Source organism: Cololabis saira, chromosome 6, assembly GCF_033807715.1.
Source record: "Cololabis saira isolate AMF1-May2022 chromosome 6, fColSai1.1, whole genome shotgun sequence".
Classification (NCBI taxonomy): Eukaryota; Metazoa; Chordata; class Actinopteri; order Beloniformes; family Belonidae; genus Cololabis; species Cololabis saira.
In genome coordinates, this window is record NC_084592.1 from 10,108,258 (window position 1) to 10,131,394 (window position 23,137).

Here is a 23,137-nt window from a genome sequence, read left to right on the forward strand (position 1 = left end):
TGTTGCCAGATTGTCGTGTGCTTTTGCCTCGCTTTCCAGCCTTCCTGATTTCTGTCCTGTTCCTGCCTGCCTGCCTGTAACCCTGCATGACTCCCGGTATGACTCTCGGTTTTTTGATTTTTGCCTGTCCCCTTGGACTTGTTTGCCTGATCTGCCTGTCTGCCCGGTTTTGACCCCTGCCTGCCTTGGACCCGAATAAAGCCTCTTGGACTCTGATTCTGCCTGGTGTTGTGCATGTGGGTTCTCTGTCCTGTCTGAGCCGTGACAAGGCTAATATAATTAATAGATTAATGTTCTGTTAACTAAATGAGACTAACCTCTCGTTCCAAAAGTGGGAGGTTACTTACACACAAAAAACAAACCATGAAATCCAGCTCTGAAATACAAGTTTATCCTTTTAACATGGGGGTAAAAAACCGTATTTTGTTTTCGTATTTAGCCAATAAACTTGCTGTGCTCGTCTGTTCGAGCATCAGTACTGAAGACTGTTTAAATGCTATACTTATTCATGATTTCTTGCCTGCGGTGTTGTATATTAGCTTCTGTTAAATGATGAATAATACAGAAATCCCTCGTTTTTTCGCGGGGGTTACGTTCCAAAAAAAACCCGTGATGGGTGAAATTCGTGAGGTAGTAACCTTTATTTATTTTTATTATTATGCAAGGCTTCAAACTGCGGAGATCAGCACCGCCACCAGAGTAACGCTTTGAACGGGAGAATCGGTGCAGAACGTTTTGTCGACATTATTGGTTTTGGAAAAAATTTGCAAACTTAAATCTGGCAAGCTGTTTTACGTACATGCACAGTACATATTAAACCATAACGTTATTGACACACAGCAAGTGCAGAAGCAGGGAGACTTTTTAGTCAATCAGAATGAAGAACACAATGCACAATACAAAAATCTGTGAAGCAGCAAGGCGTGAAAGGTGAACCGCGTTATAGCGAGGGATTACTGTATTCATATTATCAACATAAATGTCTGCAGTGAAAACCCATATACGTAGTTTATATCCCCACACTGCTTTATTTTAATTCAGTTCTAGTTGTAATTATGATACTTGGAAAGCCAAATATTTCCTGAGGAGGAATTAATACTAAAATATTTGAGAAGAAACTGTTGCTGCCCAGTAATCGGATGCAAGCTAAGGCCTAATCATAACTTGGAATCCAGAATTTTACAGTGAAAAAGATTATTCACAAGTGAAAAACAAGACCGTGACTGATCTTCAGAGGATGCCTGAGCAAGGTCAGGTGCAGAGTCGGTGCACAACCTCAGCTACATCTCAAACTCTAAAGGCCTCAGTTATCATGCTGAATAAACGTTCATGACGCGTTCAACATTTTTAAGACTGAACAAGTTTGACTTCTTAGGGGAAAGCCTCTTCTCTCTAAAAACATCAAGGTAGGATAGGTTAGGTTTGCAGAATTACATCTGGAGAAGCTGAGAGACTTCAGACCTAAACTAGAGGTCAAACTGTCAGCTCCTTTAAATCAGGGCTAAAACATTACTGTTTACTGAAGCTTACTCTTAAATTAAATACTTACCTGCTGTACTCTACTGCCCTTACTTTTTAACAACTTGTGCTTTTTGTTATTTTACCTCTTTTCTTATCATTTTATTTGTTATTTACTGTTTAATGTTGATGTAAAGTACTTTGAATCACCTTGTGCTGAATTGTGCTATACAAATAAACTTGCCTTGCCTAGAGATGTTTGGTCATAAAGCACAACACTGGGTTTTGTGAAAACCAAACAGCATTTCAAAACAATCACCTCAAACCAAATGTCAAACACGGCAGCCGTAGGTTATGATTATGCCTTGATTTACAACCACGGGATGTGAGCAGCCTGCAGTCACCGAGTCAACCACAAGCTTTTGTGGACCGTATCTTGCGGACCATTAGGGCCACCGGATTATAAGGCGCACGTTCAAACATATATAAAGATAAACAAAACAGTCTGGTAAGTCAAACTTTATTAACAATAACTCAGAATATCGTTTCAGCTGTAACTAAATCAGAAAAATAAATTCACATTTTAAATCCTTTGTCATCCATGAATCCACAAATAAAAAAGTGGAGGTGGTTAGCGTCGTACTACGTCCTGTTCTCCGATTGGTTCATCGTTGCCAGCGATAGCGGACACCTGAAGTTAGTGTGATGTTGGAACAACATTTGATTATAACTGGATTATGATACAGATTTGAAAATTGGGTTTGCGTGAAAAACCCAATGTTGGCTTGACGTCTAATTGTAGTGAAGTAACATTGACTAGATGTTGGATGATGGTTGCTTGCCAGCGCTACATAATTACTTATCTAACGTTGTCTGATGTTGCAACCCGTATCCAACCAAGGACCGACTTTAATGTGTCCATCAATCAAGCGGAGCGGCTCCGTCGCTACCAAAGTCACTAAAACATGTTGACAGATTTCCGGTTGCAGTGTACCACATAAAATCGGTTTGACGCCAGTAAGCACAACAAAATTCATACATTAGGTGCCTCTGATTATAGGGCACATGGCCGTTTTTTGAGAAAAATTAAGGATTTAAGTGCGTCTTATAGTGTGGAAAATACGGTACACCTAAGTGCTCCACAGTCAAACTAAGGCCGTCTGTCCTTCAGGAAACCCAGAACTTTTCAACCAATTGTTTGTTTGGCGATGACCCCGAGCACACCAGAGAGTCTACAACGGCGTGATTGGAAAAAGAAAAGGTAACAGGATGTTTCGATAGCCCAGTCAAAGTCCAGACATTCTACGACATACTGACTCATCAGGTGTATTTTGTTTTTCCGAGCGCAGCCTCTGGCTTTTTGAGGAGTGCTTGTTAAATTAACACTGTTATTAACACTGCGTCTTTACTCATCTCAGGCTCTATGTCAGCTCTGCTGTAATTGAATCACTTTATGATGATAACTGCACTTCCTAATAACACACTTTAGCAAAGGTTAATGGGATTCTTTCAACATTGGTTACATTGTTTGGTAATAATGGGCTAATGTGAGATTTCTGGCCCATTTTCGGATCGAGCAGTTGCCCTTCAGAGTCCTATCAAATTAAGGGAAGATAACAATTTGCACATTTTTTTTTCTAACCGTTCAGAATTACCTTTAAGCTTGATTCATAGTCTGTGTTAACTTTAAACATGAGGCCCAGTCTCAGGTGAATCTCCTTCGCTCTTGAAAAACTGGGGTCGATGTAAAGCACCTCCTGGAATGCCTTGATTGCCCTAAAATACATAAAAAAGACAAAGAGAAAACATCATGCTCGATATGAAAATTTGACACCACAGTTAAACTCATCACATTACGACAGCAGACGTACAGTAAATCTTTTTTAAACGAGTTGACACAAACGACCACACATTCCAGGTTTCAGCTCCAAATACTGCACAAGTACAATAGTTCCGTCTATCGTCGGTTTTGCTGTGGCTCTAAAGGGCCCGTTTCACTCTTTAGTTTTAATGACAATAAGCGGATGCTAACCACGCCCCTTTCAGGAAGAGATCTGTGACTGACAGGGTGGAACAGCCAATGGGTGAAGGACAGCACATACGGTGCGTTTGAAGACACAAAAGATATAAATGAAAAGTTTTGTCTTACGTTCAATTTGTGGAAAGCAAAAACTATATGAAGTTAATAAATGAGTGCAGCAGTGTACAGAAGCAAGAGGAAGGAAGGGGGATGTCTTAATTCCCAGATGCTACACAGACCTGCTGAGACGGTCCTTCACATCTCCTACTTGAATACAAAAACTGGCTCCAGACCTGAATCACTGAGTACATTTCTGATCCATAAAAGAAAACTTCTATCCACATTGTATTCGAAGCAAATCAGATCTCTGGGTCCTTCGCAATCGTGGACAGGCACTTGTGATAAGTGAAGGAAGACATCAATTTAACTTCCCTCTTAATATAGATATTTTTTATTACCATATTTCCCAATGAAGTTCATGCAAGTCGGCAGAGCTGAGCTTACAGTCAACCAACTGCAGAGTTGCTACAAAAGTATATGAATAATGCATTACGGGGACTTCTGAAGCTTTCTTTTGGGACCTCTGGCGTTACTACTGGAGGAGAATCCCGTTGCTTTGTGCTCATCATATCAGCACCTTAATAAAATGAGTAGATGAAATATGACACAGGAAAGACTCAGAGGCTTTGATGCATGAACTTAGCATTTCATCCAGTCTGAACGGACAATTACCAACACCAGCAAACCCTGAGGTCCAAGTTTACCGTTTAGAAACAAACTGGAAGATTCAGCATCCTGCTCCATGAAGAGTGGCTGTCAGCGCTCCCAACTAACACTTGGCTAATGCGACAATTTAAAATTTGCCGTTGGTAAGTGTATCTGTGATATTTGCCACTAGGGCTGTTCGATTTTGCCCAAAAATAAAATCTCGATTTTTTTCTCTCAAAATCCGATTTTCGATTACGATTATTTTGTGAATGGACAAAAGGCAAAGAAACGATTTCAAATATGCTGTTTTTTTATTGAACATTTGCCCCATTGGGCTTTAAGTGCAAACTTTGCTCTTATTAAACCAAAAATGAATGAATAAAGTGCAAAACTCTGTAAAATAAGTTGAAAAAAAGTTTTAAAAAATATAATAAAATATAAAGTTTTATCTCTGAAAAAAAAAAAAAAAAAAAAAAAAAAATCAGCAAATCAGCACTTGCAAACATACAGTAAGTTATATTTCCAATTAAATAAAACAAGACATTTTCTAATTAAACTAAACTGGGTCTTTGCATGCTAAATAATAATGCAACCCATGAAGGAGGTAGAGGTGTGTAATGTCAGTCATTACAATTGCTATTCACATTTGCAAGTTTTTTGCAAGGAACACGAGCCGGTCTACCGCATCTGGCTTGAGGGATGCCCGGTGGCATGTTACAACGCCCCCTCCTACACTAAAGAGCCTCTCCCATGGGGCACTTGTCGCAGGTATTGAGAGGTATTTCCATCAATCATTAATATGGTATCAATCATTAATATGTGTGCAGACAAGGTTTAAAAAAAAAAGTGAAAAATCGATTTTACGATTTTCACGTTTTAACATCGTTCTAATTACATAATCGCGATTACGATTTAAAATCGATTAATCGAACAGCCCTATTTGCCACTATTTTCAGAAGTAGGTAATTTAAGAAACAACCCCTCACCCCCCCTTTGGCACCACCTGCAGCTCGCAAACGACTGAGGGGGCGTGTTTACAGAATGTCAATTACACTCCCGCTCCAGGCGACACGCCATCCCTTGAAAAAGGCTGGTGTGAAATGGTTTATCATTTATAAGACCCATTTATCCTAAGTGGTCTCTGATTCCTCAGGTTTCGTAGTAATGTAAACTACTCGCGCAGTACAGCTCAAATGCACGCACTTTAGCGAGCACGATGCACTCCTCGCTGGATGTGAATGTTGTAAGCGTTCAAATTTTCTAGCCAATTACAGGATTACTGGGGCGTTACCAACTCCAGTTTAAACGAGCCGCCATCCTGAAAGGATTCATTTGTGGCGCTTTTTGCATTAGTACCGCCTTAGCCCGGCTCGGCTCCGCACGGCACGTCGCGGCTCTACCCCTTTGTCCCCGTTTGTTTTTCCACAGCCAGGGGAGAAGCGGGCAGGTTGTGGTGAAGCTGCTGTGACGTACTCGATTGCGCAACACCTTTGTTCGTGTCGGCGCAGATGAGAAATCAGCTGGAGCCGCGAGCGGCTGAGAAAAAAACAGCCCGTCTACATCCCTTTTTTAATTCTCTCGTCAGCCCCCAGGTTTATGAACATCTGCACCTCAGAGTTGGATCACCAAACAGACGTTTTGCGCTTTATAATAAAATCGCCACGAGCCGCGGGTCGCTCTCGCGCTGACTCCCGCTTCCTGATTCAAACGTTTGACGGCCCCGCCCCCGACCAATCAGAGGCGCGGAGGGTGGTGACGTCAGAAATAGTCCCTGCTCAGCCCTGATTAGAACCTCGCTGAAATGGTTACAGAAATAGTATCGGCTTGGTGCGGCTCTGCCCGCCTCAGCCCTAGTGCAAAAGCGCAAAACGGGGCCGTGGCGGGTAGAACCGAGTTAAGGCGGTACTAATGCAAAAGCGCCATTAGCGGAGGATGCTGTGGAGTTTGGTTGATTTTGTTTCACAGCTTGTTGTCCCAGGATGACGCTGCTGCATTATACAGATGGATGTTCTTGATATCAAGCAGTTTCTCAGAATACTGCTACAGAGTGTTGATACTAAGTTTCTCCCAGAAGAGCCGCTTACTTTCTGACACTGTCCAAGTAACCATGGCAACAGATAGCATCTCCTTCCAGCGATGCAACCAGGGAAAGCATCCTCAGGACGCAGCTATTTTTCGTCCACTTGGACCAAAGGCATTTCTTTGATAATCCATCATAAAAAGCACAGCCGACAACAAATAAATCCTTCAAACCCAACAAGAGGCACCGATAAATCAACACTGACTGAAGTTTGTGGAGAAAAATACGGGTTCTTCCACCAAGTCAAATTTAGCGATGTTTTGTCAATAACAATGACATTGTCCTCAGCAGTCTCTAGGCGCTGACATGCTGGGAAACCGCCACCGTGTTAGCATTAGTGCTCATTCCTGTCCTAAAACTGACATAAATTTGTTCGCAGAAACAAGAGCGCTTTCTAACACAAAAACAAACAAGTTTCCATTTGAACCCACTCACTGTGTCGCTATGACAACAATGGCAACTGCATGTCAGCATGAAGCTCTTCTCCTGCATGAAACAGCAGAGCTCACTGCTGAATGTTTGCAACACACACAGACACACACACACACACAGCTGAACTCAATGCCCCCTCTCCCTCTCCGTTATCTAGTCCCTCCCCTCTGCGTTTTTCCTCTCCTACCTCAATGGCAGAATCCAAAGTGAAGCTCTTTGGCACAACAAGCTGTGACACACAGCATGGGAACAACTCTGGGAAAGGATGATCACAGAATTATTCTCTACTTCAAAGAAGCGCATCTTACAGAGAAAAGGTGCAGATTCTCTTAGCAGAAGGTAAAGAACTCCAGTGGAGTTATCTGCTACTCTTCATTCAAATCTGTATTTTTATCCCAAACACTTTCAGCAGCAGCAGAACGAATAGAAGAGTTTTGTTCATTTGTTGAAGTATGTTTTATTCAACTGTCACAAGCTTGAACGGACCAGTTTGATAGCCAGGCCCGTAAGAAACTCTTCAACCCAGTGAAGTAACATTCACAATTTGACAGCTCAGCATTCCTGTAAGCTTTGGGCTCAAGTTGACATAATCCGTCCTCGAGGGCCCGGCGTTGCGTCTCCCCTTCCCCCAACCAACAAGCTCCAGACCCATCAGACGTCCGCACACGGATTCAAAAAGCTGGCACAGCCATTGATGCTTTCCACATCAGAACTTCTATCAGCAAAATTTCAAAGTTGGCACCAAAGCCGGGCCTCACCAGCGCAGGATCCACCAACTGTGAAACACTTCATGCTGTGTTGACAATCTATGCCCAGTTTCCAAAATGTATTTACAAGCAAAACTGCATAATAAAATTGTCTATTATTTAAATGATTTCAATTGACTATATTGAAACTAATCTATAAAGGGAAACAGTGTTTAAAAACAAAAAAAACAACTTTAATTGAGAGCATATATTTGGGGTCCAGGTGTCATAAAAAAAAATAAAAATAAATGTAAAAAACAGATATAGCAATCCTGTCACCAAATGATTTCAAACTTTACAATTTTAGGCCCAATTTGACAATCACAGAGCTCACCCGTGGGTCCGTGACTAATCGGCTGGCAGTCTGCAGTTGGCTGAATGGATATCTGCGAAGAATTCAACGAGTCCAACGCCAATATGCAGCCAAGTCTTCATTAACTAGTAACGCCTGCTTAACATGCCAAAGTATCTGGAGTCACTGACGCCTGTCCGTGTGCTTCAGCCAATGACAGAGAAGCTGAGGTCATCGTCATGAAGGGAATACCGTCGGGGAAACCCGTAGAGCGAGGGGAGAGAGACACAGCACTGAAGGCCATCATTCGAGTAAACATTCACAAACACTCATGAAGTTCTGTAGTCAGAATGAGAGGAACGTGCTTAGATGATCCTGGCTGCTACAAGCTGTAGTTACTGTCAGGTAGTAACCTGGCAATGATAGTTCCCATGTATATCAACATGTGAAGATGACTTTGAAGAAAAAAAAAATGGAGTAACATAACAGTATTTTATATTACTGTTGCGCAATATTACAGAATTACCAATGTTATTGAAACGTACGTGGCTTTTGTTTGTGTAACATTTCCCCCTTATAGTGGGGTTGGATGCATATGTAATTTTTCTCAGTCATTTCAAATTGGTGTTAAAGTTTGGTTTTCATTTCTAAGTTGAAGTTTAGGGTCTATAGAACAATTTGAGTCCGAGTGTCAAACACATAGATAAAAAATGGCCTCTAGGGGGCGCCGTAAAATATGTAAACTGCAACAACTTTTGATTAGATTAGCCACATTTAGCATATGAGGTATGTATGGATTCAGAATTAAAGGAGAAACTTGTATACTAAGCATTTGGCGACCAGATTAAAAATAAATACACCTTTAGCCCAAAATATTAAATGGACACAAGCAAAATGATGCTTTTTTAAAGATAAAGTCTGAAAATATCCTCACAGTTGCTAAGGAATTTTACTTTTTAATGTTATTTCATTAAGTCAATACTGTGTGGCGATTAAACTGAAATCAAAATGCTCCTCACTCTTCTATTCTATGCCCAAAATGTAGTAACAGCCATAATCTTTGTATGTATGGATTTAGGATCAGGAGTCCCAACTTTTTTCAATCAATCAATCAATCAATCAACCAACCAACCAACCAACCAACCAACCAACCAATCAATCAAGCCATCACGCCATCATTTTATACACAAGAAATTTCCACTAAAGAACTTTATATCTGGAAAAAAGTAAATCAAGAAGAGAAACAATAGTTTTTCTGGCATTCAAAAATGAACAGAGGACCATAGGGCTAACATTTATTCTGAGAACTTCACTCTACAATGATAACTATGGTTTACTTCTTTGATTTATTCTATGTCAGTCTTAGAAGTTCTGACATGTGCACTTGCACATATGTGTGCACCTTAACTTTGCCTTCATGCACTTGCACCGAGAACTGGCACGTCGACTTGTAGGCTACAAGTACTTGTACAACCGCACTTAACATCTAGTTGGAATACGTCTTTTGCAAGTGGTAGCGTAGTCCAAATGGGAAGAAGTTTGCTGTCCTCTTCTTTCCACCCATGGTCAGTGGGGTTGTTGACAGGCATTGTTGACCTACATGAATTAATTAATAAATGCATTATTTTTTTTGTGAATATATACTACAATACTCAAATCCATACAGGTGCATACTTATATGTGGGCTGTCGTCCAGATGCTTGCTTGGAAGACACTCCTTTTGAGATGTAGATCCAAAGCAGCCATTGTTGGGGGGATTCTTTCAACATCCCTCGTCTTCTGTGAGAATAGTCTCATTCGAAGAAGATCAACATCATTGTCTTCATTTGATTCACTGGAGTACAGCCTACAGACAAAGTTTATTGCAACTTCTTTCAGCCTTGGAGAGGTTTGGAATGGAGTCTCAACGATAGTTGCAAACTCCTCTGTCAAGTGTGGAACTTCGTGCATCAATTTGCAGAAGGATCGCTTACCCCAGTTTTGAAGCAGATCCAGATTTCTGCAGTTGCATTCAAAGCCTTGATATGATGGAAATTAGCAGGATTACGACAACATCTGTGTAGACCATCCCAACTGATGCTGTTTGGAGGGCATGGAGAAGATGCACTAGGACACGAGAGTCAGCTTCCTCGTGGTTGCAGCGATCCATTGGAGGACTGTTTCCAACATGGTGGACGCAATCATCTGCTGTTATGAAGACGTCTTTGTCATCTGGGAACTGTCCATTTGTTACAACCACAGTTGACAGGAATGAAAACAGTTCTGTCTTATTATCTCCATTTGCCAGAAATGCCTGCCAATCTCTTGGGACTTTGGCAGTGCCAGAGATGCGTTGTCGGGTGCCTGATCCTCGTTTTTCTCTTGTTCCTCCTTTGATTGTCAAAGCACGATACTGGTCCCAGACGATGTCCACTCGTGTTGATCTTTTCAAGTCACGTTGAACTCTTGGGCAGAAGACCTTGTCGAATAGGACTCTAACCTTAACCCTAACACTAACTCTACCATAACCTTATTTTTGAAAAATCACAGTATTATCTATATGGATGAAAACAGTAAAATAATTAAGAAGTGCAACAATAACAAAAGGCCTAGCCTGCAATTTGGGTGCTTCATATCACGTCGGCTATATGCAGCCATATTTGTGTATGGGTATCCTAGCTATCTTTATGCTATAGGGATATTCTGAACAAAAATCTTAAATCCAGTTGAGTCATTACACAGCATTTATTTACAATAACTTCATGTAAAAATCATGTTTCATAGCAACTTTGAGGACATTCCCAGACTTTATCTTCAAAAAAAGCACAATTTTGCTTGTGTCCATTTAATATATTGGGCTAAAAGTGTATTTCTTTTTAATCTGGTCACCAAATGCTTGGTATACATGTTTCTCCTTTTAATTCTGAATCCATACATGCCTCATATGTTAAAATTGGATAATCTAATGAAAAGTTGTAACAGTTTACATATTTTACGGCGCCCCCTAGAGGCCATTTTTTATCTATGTGTTTGACACTCGGACTCAAATTTTTCTATAGACCCTAAACTTCAACTTGGAAGTGAAAACCAAACTTTAACACCAATTTGAAATGACTGAGCCTTAAACGACCCCACTATTAGGTCAGTCACGGTGCCTGTGTGCAAGAGCCGCTTTCTGGAATGGCGTAAAATCGGATCACCTCTTCTTTCCCACCTCCCGAGGTAGTCAAAAAGGCATTAAAAAAAAAAGGAGAGAAGGGTTGGGGATGTAAGGGCCATCCGCCCAACTTTCTGATCACGTTATACATGTGCCGACCAGTCACACTTCACTCCAGGGACGAGCAGCATTCACACTGCAGTTCTTAATGCTCAAATTCAGTTTTTCAACAAAATCCACATTTTTTGCATGGTCGATCATGTTATTTTAATGTGACCTTCATTACACTGAAGTGTGAACGACACGCAGCCCTGAAGTGACACGCATGCACAGGAGAAAACAACGCCACGTGGTTCCATGGTGTTTACACAAGTAAACATTCATGCGTTTGTCTAGCAAGCTGGAAGTCCTTGCACAGTCAGAACCAACAATATTACGCCCATCTGATGAAGGGAAGAAGGAAATTGAAGAAAAAAGGAGAGCACAAATGTTAACGATGGCCTTTTGTAGTGAAGTGGCTGCAATCGCTGTACAGAGGTATGTGTGGATGCAGAGTTGGAGCCAGGAGTGGTGACGTCAAAGTCTGTCAGCGGCCACTTCGACACAGATCAGATATAAATCTGATTTACGTCCACGTATGAAAGTGGCCTGGGTCGGATTTGAGCCGTTCAGACTGTCAAAGTAAAACATAGTGTGAACATAGCCGTAGTTAAAACCCGCTCATAAAATGAAACAGCAGCTGGTGAGGAAGACCCGGACACAGCGTTTTTATTTACTGTACTGATGGCGTACATGCAACTGAATCTGTCTAGTTACACTGCTCAAACTTTCCCAGTCAACTTCTACACACATCAGCACGCTGTGCGCACAGACGCACTCTTTTTTTCCACGTGCTTCTTTTGTCCATGCACGCTTACACATGCTCAGCCTGTTTGACACTTATAATATGAAGTAAGTTGACATCACGTCCTCCACTATGACTTTTACAAAATGTATTTACCATGTACAAAATGAACCACACAAACACGCACACGTTTGCAGGACTTTTCTCTCTTGCTTGGGCCAGTATGTAAAGGCCAATGGAGTAATATTGTTGGCCCACTTTTATGTAAATGTTACAGACGGGGCAGTATGCAAGCGCCTATAGTTGTAGATGACCTTTTTAATGTGTCTCTTTTGTTCTCATCGATCAATAACCACTGTACTGGCAGCATTTGGTCCTGTGAAGATTTTTTTTCCTCAAAGTGAATTTCATGGTTGCTTATTTTGGACTCTGACTAAGGCATTTTATCACAAAAAAGTGTAGTTCTTTTTGTTGTCATAGTGAAGTTGACATTTGACCTTTTGGATACAAAATATAATCATGTCACTTTATGCTTGTGTGAACTTGATGTTTTGGGGTTTAAGCCAAAAACATGCTTCAAAAGATCACAGAGAGAGACACTGACCTTTGGAATAATTATAATAATAAATAATAACGACAAAAACAATTCAACAGTTCCAAGTGAGTCTTTAGGGTGGATACAATGAAAACTCCCTCTAGACATTACCGATCCATCACATGGAAGAAGCTAAAAACACAATGATGTTGCCAGCATGGAGGCAAGTGATGCGCAGGTGTCCTGCCACTATTAAAAATGGTAGATAAGTGAGGAAAAAAACACAATAGAACATAATGCAAAGTGGATGTGCTCATTACAACATGCCTCTAAAACAATAGAATGTGTGTGAGGCTGGAAACCAGCACCTTTTGTCTACCAAGAGTTCAACCTTTAGAGCAGAGAGCTGGCTAATATAGTCAAATACGTGTCTCCCTGCGGTTGGGGGAGCAGGACAGCTCACCTGGTTGGCCCGGTGCTCCATGTACAGAGGCTACCGTGCATCCTGCCCAGGTTTGAATCCCCAATGCCCTATATCCCGTGCTGTCCCCATGTTGCCGTCAATGAAGGCCACTAGAGCCACTAATTATTTTTTTTAAACGATGCAAGATGTGAAACCCAGCTGAGTTTTTCATTTGCAAAAGGACCTCAGGAAGAAATAAGCAGCTGATGATTTGCTACCATGTTGCAGCTTTTTCCTGTGTTATCTCTTGGCTGAATGTTGAGTTAACATGGCCTCCGCTTTGGTTTCCCTTCCTCACGGTGACCTCAATCCCTGCCCTACTCTCTTGCTCGTTGGCTGTAGGTCAGATGTGCTTCTGATATTCAGCATGCTAAATCTTTCTGGCTTCTGGCTCTGCGATGTGTCAATGAGCGCATTATGCGTCTTTGAGTAGTACACACAAATTATGCCAGGCCAACAGCTTCTACTGGACATATTGGAAGTCCAAGCTTCTACATTTACAGCCTATAGCCTCATTTAAGCACATTTATCTTAAAATTTGACTCCATAGAAACACAACCACAATTACATGGAAAAAAAAAAAAAGATCTATATTCAACGTCGACACGCAGCTGTTTCACACCTGCACTGTTTTTGGTAAACCACTACAAAGATCACAATAGCGCACACACACAGGCATACAGGAAACAGAAAGATTACCATCCTGTGGTGAGTACTATCAAGTCACTGCACCTGTCAAATGCAGATTTAGCTTTAGATGCAGATGCTCCTTTGAGAAAGAGGGTCTCTAACCATAGGAGCTTAACTCCCTCGTATAATTCAGATATCCGCATGTTGAAACAAAAAAGTGCGTAAAATGGAAAGGAAGTGGTACTCTTGTAAGTCTGTAGACTCCTATCGTGAATGGAAAGAGAATCTAATAGTATATATAAAAAAAGGCCTTTACAAAGCTAGAACAGCTTATTATTCATCGTTGATAGAGGATAACAAAAGTAACCCACGTTTTCTGTTCAGCACTGTAGCCAGGCTGACAAAGAGTCACAACTCTGTTGAGCCGTGCATTCCTGCAGCTCTCAGTAGTGAGGACTTTATGAGCTTCTTCAACAGTAAAATCATGAGAATTAGAGGAGAAATCAACCAGTCGGTTGTGGGCGTTTCTTCAGCTTTAGCGACTTCCCTAGGCTCTGACTTGACTCCAGACTGTTTTGATCCTATAGACCTCCCTGAGCTGACCTCACTCGTCAATAGAGCTAAGTCAACCACATGTATGTTAGACCCCATCCCGACTCGACTATTCAAAAATGTTTTCTCTTATTGGCGCGACAATACTGGACCAAATCAACTTATCCCTAAACTTAGGATATGTACCACAGGTTTTCAAAGTTGCAGTAATTAAACCTTTACTTAAAAAAACCTTCTCTTGACCCAGACATCTTAGCCAATTATAGACCAATTTCCAACCCTCCATTTGTATCTAAAACTGTGGAAAAGGTAGTTGTAGTGTTGTTTTTGGCAGCCTGTTTCAATTTTAGTTTAGTCTTTAGGTCAAGCTATCATTTTAGTTTTAGTCACGTTCATTCTCCTTTTAGTCCTGTCAATTTTCAGTCGACTAAAAGTCTGAGCATTTTAGTCAGAATTGTCCATGACCATTTTAGTTTAGTTTTAATCGACATTTTAGTCTAGTTTTAGTCAAAAATTGTATTTAGCCAAACCCATTTTACAATTCAAACAAGGTTATCTTATTATTATTACATTAGTGTTACCTTATAGACGCAAGAATACGTTCTCATTCCAGATATAGAAGACTCTAATGTGAGTTTACAACATTTGTCCGCATTTCTCCCCATCTTTTTCGTCGACACATTGGGTTTTCTTTTCCACGTCTATGTAGGAAAGTGTATCCAAAGATGGTCTCTTCTTCTTTTCCCAGCCCCAGAGCAGATCCCTGCATTTCTCTATGTAACTTTGTTTTTAATTGACGTGAACCTAGAGCTCTACGTTAACGGCATCAGCCTCTAACTCTGCAGCTGCATCTTCTGGATCTGATTCCCCGCTGCAGCGACTGGGATTGAGGACTAACGTCACCCAGCAGAACTAAACCAGAGGAAACTACTGAAAACATGGTCATCAAGGATCTTTGGTAGAACATTTCACCTCGTCTGGTTTTGGTCAACGAAAATGAAGACACATTTTAGCAGTTTTTATTTTGTAATCTACATTTTAGTCTGGTTTTTATTTGTCTACGATATTGCATTATATACAGGGCTGCACATAAGTGGGCCGCCAGAGCGCATGCGCCGTCAAAATCCACAGTGCGCTGTCAATCTTGTGCTGCAAAGCGCTTTTGCGTACCAACAGCTGGGGCTCATATTATTGGTTGTGGCCAGACCAGAATACCCCAGAACTGCCACTCAAAGTTGGTACTGGGCTGGCCAATCACAGCGCGTCCGTTGCTGCTGTGGGTTGCGCAGGGAGAAAGGTAAGGATCAGCTTTACTGAACAAACCCTGACACGTCTCGTCAAAATGTCCAAGAAGCAAGCGCCATTAAGTAATTATTTTGGCGTTCCACCACCACCAACTACAAAGAGACGCCAAACTGAACCACTACCCATGGATAGAAACAGAAAACGTGTGTTCGCCGAGAAGCGGCTGCATGATGTTACGCGGCGACGCGTACCGTACGTTCGCGGTCCCACGTATCCTACCCCGTAAGCTCTGCGTTGGTGCAACGCGGAACCATAAATCAGCCAGCGTCCGTCACTGCGTGCAGCAGTTACCTGCACCAGCAAGACGCTGCTCTGATTATGGCTCACAGTTTATGAAAACCCCAATAAAAAATAAATTAGAGAATATTTTATGAAATCAATAAACAATTCCATCATCAAAATTATAACAAATAAAGGTTTAAAATATCTTGCTTTGCATGTAATAAGACTAGGTAATATATTAGTTTCACCTTTTAAGTTGAATTATTGAAATAGATTAACTTTTACACCATATTCTAGTTGAATTATTGAAATAAATTAACTTTTACACCATATTCTAGTTGAATTATTAAAATAAATTAACTTTGTAAAGGACCATATTGAGCCATTCATCTTTATAAGTGAATAAATATCGTTTAGCCTATAACTTATTCCTGCATCCCTCTTTTATCGATCCGGCGAGACGGGTCACCGCGTTTTTGGAGGCCCAAGTCACATATCCAGGGTCTCCTCTGAGCTCCAGACCAAAATAATTATGTGCAGCCCTGATTATATACTTAATTATCGTTATCGTCACATGACCAGCATTTTCGTTGTGTCTTGTTTTCCTCAGGTGATAAAGGTTCGTTGACGACGATATTTAGTCACAATTATTTTGATCGAAAGCAACTTTAGGTAGTTGCAAGCCAGTTATGTAACCATTTGTATAGAAATTATTTGTTTGAAGTTTCTCAGTCAGGGTTCAGAATGCATCATAGCACAGAGACAGCACTGGTTCGAGTCACGAATGACCTTCTTATGGCCTCAGATAAGGGATTAGTGTCCATACTGGTTCTACTGGACCTCTATGGAGCTAGAACAGTCTCAATAGTAACAAATACACCGACCAATTCACAAATGGACAAGACAAGAGTCACAAATGCTTAATGATTTTGCAATCATCCCGTGTTCAGTGCTAGGGCTAATCTTGTTCAGTTTATATGTGCAGCCATTGGGAAGTATAATCCAGAATCCCGGCATACATTTTCATTGCTGCTATCTGTTTATATAGTCATCCCTGTGGTCCACCAACTAACCATGTATCAGTCATACAGCATGTGCATAGAACTCTTACTTCTCCTGCTCAGGGATAGTTAATACTAATATATCTGGTCTTTTATACCTTTGACCGTGTGTCTGTGTCCCTCCTCTCTGTTCTTCATCCTCTTTTTCCTATCTCTCTTTTCCAGCTCTGCCCAGCTGGCCTTCAGCAGGAAACCCCCCCCCCACTGATGACCCAGGTCCTGCTCAAGGTTTCTTCCCTCCTAAAAGGGAAGTTTTTCTTGACACTGTTTTGCCTTAAGGTTTTTCTCCCACTAGGGGAGTTTTTACCTGCCATTGTTTATGTAACAATTGTTCGGGGGTCTTGCTCTGGTCTCTGGAAAGATCCTAGAGACAACTTGTGTTGTAATAAAAGCTATATAAGTAAAGCTGAATTGAAATTCCCAACCCCTCCAAGTGAAATACTGCAACACCAACTGACTTTCACTGTATACATCAAAACAAAAATAACTCAAATTACTAATTTCTTTAATTACATTTTTAAATGAAAATCACAGCAGTGTTTGCACTGTTTTCATCTTTGTGAGGGCATAAAACTAGGGGCGGGATCATGGTGACCTTCTTAGAAGTAGACCAGCAGTCAGTTTTGTGTGCCTCTGGAGCCGGTTTATCTGGAGAAGAACCAGTTGTGGTGCTGCTAAGATGCGTCACAGAGCTGGCCCAGAACCAGCAGTAGGCCCACTTCAGTTAAAGAAGCATAAGATGGGTAGGTAATGAGCTCATTCTTCAATGAAACATTATATCCTTATAAAGATGTTCTCATTCCTCTCCTCTTTCTTAAAGAAAATTACGAGCAGTGAGGTTCTACATGCAGTAAAAAGAAAGCACTTACCACTGAAATGCGTTGTAATGGAAGTAAACCATTCCAAGGCCGTATAAAAAGGCAGCATTCTGGGAGAAGAAAAATGACGAAAAATTTAAAAATGTATTAAAACACAAAGACATGTTCATAGGAAAACAAAAATATTGACTGTACACAACTCATGAAGAAAAAAAACCCGACAATTGGTGACTTACTCATCACATCTCTCAACACAACCTGTATGTTTATAGCAAAAAGAAACCGTCTCAAGCGGTGTCCCAATCTGCTGATCATAGCAAATGAGCAATTTTAAATTTTCCATTAAGTTGTTTAAAAGATGTGCTAATTAAAAATAAAGTTAAAAAAAAAGAAAAGAGATAGACGCATCATTCAAAACCAAATATTGTTTACCCACAATCTACTCTATTGCGCATGTGCAACTCTCAGCAGAGACAGGAAAAGAAAAGGTTAATGTCTCACTGTTGACAAACATGCGTGGTGACAATAGGGGTGTAACGCTATTGCGCCTATGCAATTCCAAGCAGAGCTAGGAGAGAGAAGCCAGCTCTGAGAATAACCTATGCATCGCGCTGAATGGAGAGGCAAGTAAATGATCTTGTAGTGTCTACCAGACTGCACATCCAGACCCAATCACTTATAATACATGTCAAGGGGTCCGGGAGATTTGCATCTCTATTTTCTTTGTATTCGACCATGACCGCATTTTGGGACAGGTTGAGGAACCATCACTAAAGCCATTCAAATGAAGGCAAATCAAATTTCGTCTGTGCATTAGTAGAAGATTTACACCTGTCTTTTCATCATACATATCCAATGCAGGATAGTTTGGTAAAAACAACAAAAAAAGGCAGATCTCTGCACGTACGCGTTGACAGCCAGCTCAGATGTGCTACACATTCACCCAAGCAAGGTGTCAAGCTTTGCCAAAATAAATCGTCAATGCGGTGTGGGCGTTACTTTTGTCAACAGCTGGGGAGTGTTTTAATTTTCACACTTCTGTGCAAGCGTCTGTCTGTCGATGTGCATTCACAGTGTTCACTGATAAAATTGTAATCTTTATTGGGGGTGTTGGTGTTTCAAAGCATTACAAACATACCTCAGAAACATCCAGGCTGTTTCTCGATATGCGTTCTTGTGAAATGGGAAACATGGGAGTTAATAGTGATTGACCTAGTCGAGGAACAGCAAGGAATCTAAGTTCTGTATGAGCCTCAGTCCAGAGGTTGGATAGTTGGCGCTTGGTATCACTTCCAATCACAGAGTTATTTGCTCCGCTGCCATGTATGTGGGTCAAAGACGTGACGCTTACTTTTTCTGTCCGATGGAACTTTTTACCTAATAATAAACATAAAAATGAATAAAAAATATAACATGTATGTCTAATACGTTCCTTCTACATGTGCCCACTCTTATTTTATTTAAACATGTTGGTTATTGGTCATTTTCTGCCATCTGAAGTGTGAAAACATCATGTGGGGTGACCGTCCGGCCTTGACTTCTGTTTGGACAACAGGTTTTAAATCACATTAAAACAATTTAAAAATAATGCTTGCCCTATTGGGCATACTTTCAAACTTGTTTTAGATTTATTGACAAAGTTATGGAACATTTGTACACACATTTCAATCATAATACACAAACTAATCTTGTCCGAATATGTTCATTGTCTGAATTATCATCTGGGGTGACCATGAAAAAAATACAATTGAGGGACTTTTATATTGACAATCATCTCAAAGAGGATGTTGCATCAGCCAGTTACTCCATGAGGGTCCCAGAGAGACAACCTGCAGGTCAGTAGTCTCTTTCTCCTTTACAAATAAATCCTCTTTCTAACTGCTGCAGTGTATACGTCACATTTTGATATCATGTGGGGTGACCACCCTAAAACTGTAAATAATTTGTTTTATTTGCAAATCTATATTTTGAAGGTAAATTTGTAAGTGATATGTGGTGAGAAGTAGCTAGCTTAGAACATATAGCTAACTGTTAGCCTGTTATATTTGATTAAACTTGAAAGTTTCCTGTGGGGTGACCACCTGTCATGTGGGGTAACCAACAAATGGCAATTCTGTATCAAATTCAAAATTGAATGTCTATCAGATTTGGTTCAAATATAAATTATTGGTATAGCATGCATAAGTGGATACACCTTGTACACATTTTAAATCAGTTTTATGAATTTTAGAGTAAGTAAGAGGGTGACACTGCCATTATGGATAGAATGTATTTAAAAATGGTTTTCAAAAAATGAAAGGAAGAATGTGTCTATCTTTCTTGAACAGTTAATTTAATTACTGATACTTATTAAAATATAAATTTTGTTATGGAAATCTATTAATTTTGAGATAAATGGTCGCCCCAAATGACGGTTTAAAGGTTTAAAAACACTAAAATACCTTTGTTGGAAGTTTTCACATACATGTATGTGTACACTACATTTCAAATGTTTGGAAACTGGCCAAAAATATCTTTATTTTAAGTATTTTAAAAATGGGCTACTCAAAGGCCTTATACGTCTTTGACCCATGTGCTACTGCACAACAAGCTACAATGCTGCAGAAAAGAACCCGCACCCCCACCTAGTGTTTGCTGGTGTAATTATAGAGCGATGCAAACAACAGCGTACAAGCCTAGACACCAACAACATTCCATATCGAGTGTAATGGTCTGATCTTAATATGCTTTTGGCTACACATTTTAATGCCAGAACTCAGAAGAGCCAAACGCAGCTAAACTGTGATCAGGTTTCTCAGGTCACATGTAAATGCAAGGTCTTTTCAGCTGTGCAGTACAATATCTTCATTTTCATTTCCAGGTGCCACTATATGAAGTCAATATGAACACAGTGGGAGACTCACCACCAACAACTTTTTCTAGCAGTTAAGTGACAGACACACCAGCACCCAAGCATACATGTAAAATATGATGTAGTTCACAAAGCTTCACTCATATGTGACACGTAAGTGCACTTCATTTTTTCAGTTTTATTCACTTAAAGCTTGTCCATTCTTATTCACCAATGAAAGTGCTTTCCAGAAGAAACCACAATTCATGCAGTGCTTTTTTTAAATTATTTCATGGATACATTTTCATAAATGTTCTCACACAGATATAATTTATCAGAACAGAAGGTCAGTCTCAGAATGACACCACAACCATTTTCTCATTGAATAACCCACTTCAGAGCCACAGCCAACCTAAACTTTCAACAAAATTTACAAGTTCAGGATAACCTTGTGTGGATGTGCTCCTTAGGGTGAGTTTTCTGCTACAACAGTGTTATTTTTGTACTGGCGCATTAATGCCGTTGGCTAAAATCTCAAAAGGAAAGCAGAGAGAAGAAACTAGCCAAAGAACACAACGGTTGTTTACACACAGGATCTGCAGATAATGTCTGGAGAACTGAGTACAGATATTCTCAGACTTTCACACATAATTTTAAATACTTCAGCAGGCGATCCAGAAATATCTGGCAGCCAACTCCATCTAGTTATTGCCTCCTGCCAGAACATGCAACTCACACGGTCCATCAACCCTTCCACACACACACCTGATCAGTGCACTGTGAGAAACGCTCGGTGGGTTACACCAGTGGTTTCTTCTGTCAAACTCCCTTTAGTGGAATAAATGTTAACAGTGCTGTCAACCAGCTTCGGAAGCCTTTCTATCACTAGATTACTTCATAAAACAATACCTCCCCATGTTTTGCAGTTTACAGAGAGATGAAACAAAACATGCAATCATCTTTTGAAATCTGTGTGAAGAAAATAAAACAAGTGCAGGTATCAGGCAAGAAACACCAACTACCTTCACTAGTTATAACTCAAGTCACAGTATGATGCTATGAAATGGCAGCGAGTGACCCATTTTCCACTGAACACCTTTTCACATCAGTAACATTCACAAGATGTGGCGCTCACGGAGTAACAGGTAAAGTACTGGGGGTCTGGCCAGATCAACTCTCAGGTATCCTCACCAAGATCTTCAACATCTCTCTGTCCCAATCCACCATCCCATCCTGCTGGAAGACGGCTACCATCATACCAGTCCCAAAATCCCCCGACTGAATGATTTCAGGCCCATAGCACTTATATCAGTAGTGAAGAAATGCCTGGAGAGACTGGTTGCCCAGCACATCAAGGCCTACCTCCCACCATCGTTCAACCCTCACCAGTTTGCTTACAGAGCAAACCGTTCCACAGAGGATGCCATTACCATCACCATCCACTCTACACTGAGCCACCTCAAACACCCAGGTAACTATGTAGGTAACTATGTAAGACCGCTCTTCATAGCTCAGCGTTCAACACAATAATCCCAGACGTCCTTATCAACAAACTCTTGGGCCTTTACCCCCCCCCTCCTCCTCCTGCGCTTGGATTAAGGACTTCCTCTCCAACAGACCGCAACATGCGAGACTGGGCCCAAACCTTTCTTCCACCATCACCCTCAGCACTGCCTCTCCCCAGGGCTGTGTGCCGAGTCCTCTACTGTACACCTTATACACATCTGACTGCTCTGCCTCCCACCCCTACAATCTCAATATAAAATTTACAGATTACACCACTGTGGTTGGGCTCATCTCAGGTGGAGACGAGGCCAAGTCCTGCACCTGACAACACGGTGTTCCTCCAACAACTTGCTATTGAACACCAAGAAATCTAAGGAGGTCATACTAGATTTCAAACCTGCACCACTCTCTGAATGAGGACTGCGTGGAGAGGGTGCCATCGTTCAAATTCCTTGGCGTACACATTTCCGAAGGACTCTCCTGGTCCACTAACACTAAAGCAATAACAAAGAAGGCCCAGCAGCGACTGCACTTCCTGAGAAGCCACCTTGAACAGAAGCTGCTGGTGTCCTTCTACGGGTCATTGAAATTACACTCACCTACTGCATTACAGCCTGGTATGCAGGGAGTTCAACGGCAGACAGGTGGCCATACAGAGGGTCATAGGCTCAGCTCAGAAGATCATCAGCTGCCCTCGGCCCACCCTGGTAGAGCTTGCCAACTCCCGCTGCCTAAACAGGACTAGATCCATCCAAAGACTGCTCACCACCTGTCTAACCTGCTCCGCTCTGCAGGTCAATGAAGGCACGCACCACCCGATTCATGAACAGTTTTTTTTCCCCCCCTGGGCCATACAATCACTAAATAACTCATAGCTGGTAAATACCTCCCCTCACAAACACTACCTCGGGCTGTTGCACCTATCACTGTACCTATTGCTGCTGCTTTTACTGCTGTATTACACATTGTGTACTGAGAGCGTGGAGATACTGTATGTATGGTTGTGTGGGAGGAGGCGATGAGTGAGGTTGAAGGGAATGAGAAGTGTATGTATGTCTGGGGGGATATCTTGTCTTTCATATGCTGTATTTATTAGTAGTTCTATGTTTTTTATTTTAAAGCACTGATCGGAGTAGCACCTTAAATTTCATTGTGGTGATACACTGCACGTAACACAATGACAAATAAAGCTTCTATTCTATTCAAGTTTGCATCTCTGTACTCAAAACAACAACAGCAGCAAATGAATTTCAATCAGTGAAAGTATTTACAAGAAATACAGCATGCGACTCGGTCATTTGGGGCTGTCAAACAATTTTTTTTCTTTTTTTTTAATTTTTAATCTTGTGCTAGTTTTTTTTATTCGATTAGTTTTTTTCTTCAATTGGCAAGTATTTTCCCATTACTCCATGAATGTACCCATTTAAACTATTTGTACAAAAGATTTACTGATAAAATTTTAATTATTAACTAAAATTTCACTGCCCCTCAAAATGAGG

At 40.9% G+C, this 23,137-nt stretch overlaps 1 protein-coding gene across 1 annotated transcript in view; it reads right to left on the reverse strand.

The window, feature by feature from the left end:
- kdm6a (lysine (K)-specific demethylase 6A) overlaps positions 1–23,137 on the reverse strand; it is a 77,402-nt gene that overhangs the window by 41,328 nt on the left and 12,937 nt on the right. Inside the window, exons 5-6 of the mRNA XM_061723261.1 lie at positions 17,354–17,412; positions 3,114–3,234 (exon numbers count right to left, since the gene is read on the reverse strand). Coding sequence (XP_061579245.1) covers positions 3,114–3,234; positions 17,354–17,412 — 180 coding nt within the window. The remainder of the gene's footprint in view (positions 1–3,113; positions 3,235–17,353; positions 17,413–23,137) is intronic.